The sequence below is a fragment of the Triticum aestivum genome, chromosome 1A (assembly GCF_018294505.1).
Source record: "Triticum aestivum cultivar Chinese Spring chromosome 1A, IWGSC CS RefSeq v2.1, whole genome shotgun sequence".
Lineage (NCBI taxonomy): Eukaryota > Viridiplantae > Streptophyta > Magnoliopsida > Poales > Poaceae > Triticum > Triticum aestivum.
The window spans coordinates 500,946,310-500,952,768 of record NC_057794.1 but is presented as its reverse complement, the minus strand read 5'-3'; the positions used below and the strand labels follow the sequence as shown (position 1 = coordinate 500,952,768).

The 6,459-nt window shown below is 45.5% G+C and overlaps 1 protein-coding gene across 3 annotated transcripts in view; it reads left to right on the top strand.

Moving 5' to 3' along the window:
• Positions 1–4,888: 4,888 nt before the first annotated feature.
• LOC100873143 (transcription factor GAMYB) overlaps positions 4,889–6,459 on the top strand; it is a 5,135-nt gene continuing 3,564 nt past the window's right edge. For 2 of the 3 annotated variants that reach the window (XM_044483404.1, XM_044483392.1), the window contains exons 1-2: positions 4,889–5,098; positions 5,987–6,372. In XM_044483404.1, the coding sequence (XP_044339339.1) occupies positions 6,004–6,372 (369 nt within the window). In that variant the 5' untranslated portion in view covers positions 4,889–5,098; positions 5,987–6,003. Of the gene's footprint in view, positions 5,099–5,120; positions 6,373–6,459 lie in introns of those variants that run through there. The other variant, XM_044483396.1, reaches the window with a different exon arrangement.

The following is a 6,459-nucleotide window of genomic DNA, read 5'->3' as shown; positions in this document are numbered from 1 at the left end:
TAGGAACCAATATGAGCATCCAGGTTCTGCTATTGGTTATTGATCAGAAGTGAGTCTCGGCCATGTCTACATAGTTCTCGAACCCGTAGGGTCCGCACGCTTAACGTTTGATGACGATCGGCATTATGAGTTTATGTGTTTTGATGTATCAAAGGTAGTTTGGAGTCCCGGATGTGATTACGGAGATGACGAGGAGTCTCAAAATGGTTGAGACATATAGATCGATATATTGGAAGGTTGTGTTTGGACACCGGAATGGTTCCGGATGAGTTCAGGCATTTTCCGGAGTACCGGGAGGTTACCGGAACCCCCCGAGGAGTCAATGGGTCTTATTGGGCCTTAGTGGGAGAGAGGAGGAGGTGTCCAAGGTGGGGCGCGTGCCCCCAAGCCCAATCCGAATTGGGAGGGGGGCCGGCCCCCCTTTCCTTCTCTCCTTCTCCCTCTTCCTTCTCCTACTCCAACTAGGGAAAGGGGGGAAACCTACTCCAACTAGGAGTAGGAATCCCCCTTGGGCGCGCCATAGAGAGGGCCGACCCTCCCCTCCTCCACTCCTTTATATACGGGGGAGGGGGCACCCCATAGACACACAAGTTGATTGTTTAGCCGTGTGCAGTGCCCCCCTCCATAGAATTCCACCTCGGTCATATCATTGTAGTGCTTAGGCGAAGCCTTGCGTCGGTAACTTCATCATCACCGTCATCATGTCGTCGTGTTGATGAAACTTTCCCTCTGCCTCAACTGGATCAAGAGTACGAGGGACGTCACTGAGCTGAACGTGTGTAGATCGCGGAGGTGCCGTGCGTTCGGTACTTGATCGGTTGGATCACGAAGACGTTCGAGTACATCAACCGCGTTTCATAACGCTTCCGCTTTCGGTCTACGAGGGTACGTAGACATACTCTCCCCTTCTCGTTGCTATGCATCTCCTAGATAGATCTTGCATGATTGTAGGAATTTTTTTGAAATACTGCGTTGCCCAACAAGGCCGCCGTTGGCTTGACGGTCGAGGGAGCACCTATGGTAAAATCACCGAGCCGGAGGACCTGTCCTGGAGTTAAGGCCCCTCCAGAAGCAATATCGTCATTAATGATAAGGCAAGCCATCGATCCTTTTGTCGACAAAACAAAGGAACTCTCAATGAAAGCACCAATGTCGGTGTCAAAACCGGCCGACCTTGGGTAGGGAGTCCCGAACTGTGCGTTTGAGGATTAGAGGTAACAGGAGACAAAGGGGACATGATGTTTTACCCAGGTTCGAGCCCTCTTAATGGAGGTAAAACCCTACTTCCTGCTTGATTGTCTTTGATGAATATAGGGGTTACAAGAGTTGATCTACCTCAAGATCGTAATGGCTAAACCCTAGATGTCTAGCCTACATGAATTCTAATGATCCCTATGGACTAGCCCCTCCGGTTTATATATACACCAGAGGGGTACAGAGGCGGTTTGCAAGGGAAGGAAATAATACATCCGGTCTCCAATCTTGCCCTCCACGCATCCAGGAGTCCTATCTGAACATGGGGAATAATCTTCTGTTCTATCTTCATGGCTCATCAACCCGGCCCATGCTTGAATAGGCCGGACACCTGAGGACCCCCGAATCCAACTCCCCAACTCTCCTATATGGTGTCCCTTAGAAAACTTTAAAATATAAAAGAGGCGTGAGGCAAGGAGATCCTCTCTCCTTCCCGCTCTTCGTCATTGCTTTTCCTTCAGACCTTGATTAATGATGCTATGGTTGTTGGTCACTTGGAAACAACCTATTTCTATAATCTCTTACCCTCCGGCAGAGTATCGAAAAAGGCCCGAAGATGGGATCTCACAAGGACAGAAGCTTGCGCCGGTGGAAAAGTTTTTTGGGTGTGCCCTCTGGTCTTCAGGGAATATTTGGGTATTTGTAGAGCAGAGATTAGGGTTAGAAGAGCCATAGGGGGCCCACAAAGCTCATAGGGCGCCCCCTAGGGCATGCCTGGTGAGCTCGTGGTTCACCGTGGGCCGCCTTCTGGCCTCCTCCTGAAGCTTCATGGGTGTCTTCTTGTCCAAGAAAAATCGTCAAAAAGTTTCGGTCCATTTGGACTCCGTTTGGTATTGATTTTCTGTAAAAGACAAAAACAAGGAAAAACAACAAGTCGCACTGGACACTAGGTTAATAGGCTAGTCCTAGAAAATGATATAAAATAACATAATAATGCATATAAAACATCCAAAATGGATAATATAATAGCATGTAACAATAAAAAATTATAGATACATTGGAGACGTATTAGAGTCTCTGTGTAGCTATTTTATAGTATTGTTGATTAACAATCAATGTTTTTTTAGATTTATGCATTTTATAGGTGTAATCAATTGATAATTGGTGATAGGAGATGTCTACATGCCGGGCACATTGGGCAACCTTTAGATAATGCTCACCTTTAGGGAAAGATTACTTAGGAATTTTGTCTGGCTTCAATATTGTTTGGTTGAATGTGTGGAATAGTGATACAATTATGGACAATAGTTTTGGAACACCAATTTTCTCACTCATAGTGACAAAATTTGGATGGTTAATCCTTTTATTTTAGTACAACAATGGAACTCAAGATTTTAATGTGCTTGGTGAGAATTATTTTGTTAAAATGTGTAACACATCAATGACTAGTAACATTACTGCACTCAATATCTTTGGGTGTGTGTACAATGCCTTTCCACTGGATGTTTTATTGTGATGAAGTGCAGTAATGATCAAAGATATTATTTGTACCATATAGCTCCGCAGCAACGCACGGAGTATCATCTAGTTTTATAAATTTATGAACACAAGCCTTTCGGTAGCAAGAAAAATGGCATAGAATACATTGGAATAACGTGAGCTACCAATTTGATAAGGATCTCCTTCCCTGCTGCCGCCATACAATTCCCAATCCATCATTAACTTTCAATAAACAACCTATCCTTAAGATATTTGAAGTTATCATGTTGGCCCTCCCCACATTGGATAGCAAACCAAGGTACTGTTCGGTCAAAATTTCATTGGGAACCGTCAAAATAGTTTTAACAATGTTCATAATAGACTTTACACACCCTTGCAAAAGGGTATTGAGAATTTCTGCAAATTAACCTTCTGACGGGGTGCATCACAATATTCCTTGATAGTGACGAAAAATAGAAGCCCTTGCATGTACGCATTTCGTAGTTAGCTTTAAACATTAGCAAGCTATTCTTTTTTAGGAAGACCATCATGGTAAGCTTTTTCATTTTAGATCATCATGGTTAGGAGTATTGATGATCATCTCTTTCTCTCTTCTCGTTTTCCTTCCCCCTAACCCTAGGAGGTTAGGGCAAACTCTTCTGTCCAAGCTTCATCGGCAAGCCCGTGGATTCGCCTCCTCTCTGCATGCCGCTCCGATGGCCGTTAGCGGGTAGGGGAATCCCGACTCCTCCATTCCGGTTAGTAGTTTAGGTTAGGGTTTTTTAGTCCTCGCAGATATGGTGCTCAGGCGGATGGCGACGCTACTTCTTCGAGTTTGTCCTCCGGGCTCCGATCTTCCTCGAGTTCATCTTTCTCGACGTAGTCAAGGGAGCTCCGGAGTAGATTATTGTTGTTTCTTTGGGGCAGTGAGGTTAGGGTTTCTTGTCTTGGGCAAGATTTGGTGTCGGCTGTGAGGCAGTGGTGAGTCCAATAGCTAGGCTTAAACAGGAGTCCAGTAGCTGTCAGGCAGTGTCATATGTAGTCTATATTGGAATCCCAATGGTCTTATATTTAGGAACGGAGTGAGTACATGTTTCTAGTAGCATTCTTGGAAAGTTTGAGCACATTTGAACAAATGGACTAGGAAATTATGGCTATTTAGCTAAGAAGATTGAAAATTTGGTTCAAAAATTTCAGTAAGTACCGCTCGCTCCGTTCCTAAATATAAGCCTTTTTAAAGATTCCAATATATATTATACATGCAGAGCAAAACGAGTGAATATACGCTCTAAAATATATCTATACACATCCGTATGTAATTCTCCTTGACATATCTAAAAAGTCTTATATTTAGGACCGTTCCTAAATATAGGACCTTTTAGAGATTCCAATATGAACTACATACAGATGTATATAGATATATTGCACGTAGAGTGTAGATTTACTCATTTTACTTCGTACGTAGTCCGTATTGAAATCCCTGAAAGGTCTTATATTTAGAAACGGATGGAGTACATGTTTCTATTAGTATTCTCGGAAAGTTTGAGCACATTTGGACAAATGGACTAGGAAATTATGTCTATTTAGCTAAGAATATTCAAAATTTGGTTCAATTTTTTTTAAATAGAAACATTCCAGTAAATACTACATTTTCCCGGTAGTAGCCTGGGAAAATCTCAGCTTATTTGAAGAAAGGAAATACGAGATGGAGTTTTTTTTTCTTCAAACAAACCCTTTTTTGCATTAACATTTTTCTAAAAAAGTATCGTGCTAACTTGGAGTCCACCCGCCATTTTCATGCTGGATTCATCATTGGTGTCAGGTGCTTCAGATCTATGCAAGGATTCAACGACGACGACTGTGGCTCCAGCGCACTATTCCTTATATAGGGGCACATGCACAAAGACTTTACGGCTGTCATCGACAAGGTCAGGCCGGCTCTGACAGGGCCGTAGGGGAGCGCTGACAGCGGCGCGTCGGCAGCTTGTTGTGATGATAGTAGTGGTTGTTTGAGGGTCTTGGAATCTCAATGTAATTTGTATTATTTGTATTATGTTCGAGATGCTTTGTACTTCTGTTGAACTTTTTGTTAATAGAGATCTGGATCATTTTCTTAAAAAAATTAATCGGAAAGATAATATTCCCGTATCGGAACCCAGTTGGACCAAATGGGCCCAATGCCAAGTCCCCACGTGTCGCTCCGCAAGAGCTGGGGATCTCTCCTCGCTAAATCCCCTCCCCTCCCCTCCCCGTTCCCAGTCCACCCCGATCTCCCCTCCGCCGCCACACCCAATCCCAGGCGCCCCCGCCCAATCCCCATCCAGCAGCGCACGGCGGGGGGAGGTCGCGGCGGCGCGGCTCGATCAGGCGGCCTGGCTCCCGCTCCGGTCACCCCTCCCCCAGCCAGCTCGGGTTTTCCGGTCAGGTAACGGCAGAGGCCCGCGGAATCGCTGCTTTCCTCGGGCTCCGGGGCGGGTGATCCGAGGCGCGGAGGGATTGGTCGTCGGGAGGGCTCGATTTGGGGCCGGGTTCGGGATGGGAATTCCGTTTCCGGGGGACGGCGGGGGGATTGGTGATCGGTGCTTGTGGTGTAGGGTTCTGTTCCGTGGTTTGATCTGTAAATTGCGAGAGCTGTTCCGCGTGATTACCTCCAAATAAGGGTAGCTTTGTAGTTTTACTTCCTCTCGCGTGCATCACGGATCCACAGAATTTTTTGTTTTGTTTTTGGGAAGACGTAGAAATCGAGAGTCGAGAGAGGTTGCGTGGTTAAATCTGATCGTAGTTAGGTCATCGGTTTTTTGCCGTGTTCGATTTGGGGGAGAAAGTAGCTCTGATCTACTGGTACTGATTACCTGGCTCGTTACCAAATCGTAGAATTTTTTTCTTCCGATGCTTCAGCTATGGATGCGTCGTGTGCAGTTTCAAACGTGTTATAAACACACGTTTATTGAGTATTGACTTATGTGAAATCACCTCGATGCTGTCGTGTTGCTGGTGGTATGCTTGCTGCAATAAGGTAGTTGCTTTGCTCTCTGGGAGTGTGTTCCTGGGAGTTTTAGTTGGACATGTAGATGACTGTTTTTGATCGCGAGCCTGAGTGTGGTATGTAAACTGTTATGAACCTGTGTTGTGTTATTGCTTTCTGCAATGAAAATCGGGAGCCAAGAGCTCCTCAATTCGGGGGGAAAAAGCACACACCTATTGATGTATTTTTCACAAGCGCTCTGTCTCATTCATGTCTTGGTTAGCTTCTACTGTTATACATTTCCATGGCCATCCATTTAAAGTTTGCAGTCTTTTTTGCATAACTCAGCACCGTGTTTCTGAGAGATGACTCGGGCTAAGAGCGAGAGCGACCGGGTGATGCCTGGTCCGGACCAGGTTGACTTGGCATCCCACGATGATGATAGCGCGAGGGAGTCACCACGTAGGAGAGCTGGACCACAACTGAAGAAAGGCCCTTGGACACCGGCCGAGGATGCCATCTTGGAGGCGTATGTTAAGAAGCATGGTGTGCAGAACTGGAATGTGGTGCAGAAGGACACCGGGCTGTTAAGGTGCGGCAAGAGCTGCCGTCTCCGCTGGGCAAACCACCTGAGGCCCGACCTAAAGAAGGGCACTTTCACCAAAGAGGAGGAGAACCTAATCATTAAGCTCCATTCCAAAATGGGGAATAAGTGGGCTCGAATGGCTGCCCGTGTAAGTTCACTTTCAAGCTCATGTTTTTCAGGTTCAGCATTCATCAAATTTTGTTCTCATGCTTCTCTCATGAGAGTTGATATTTAA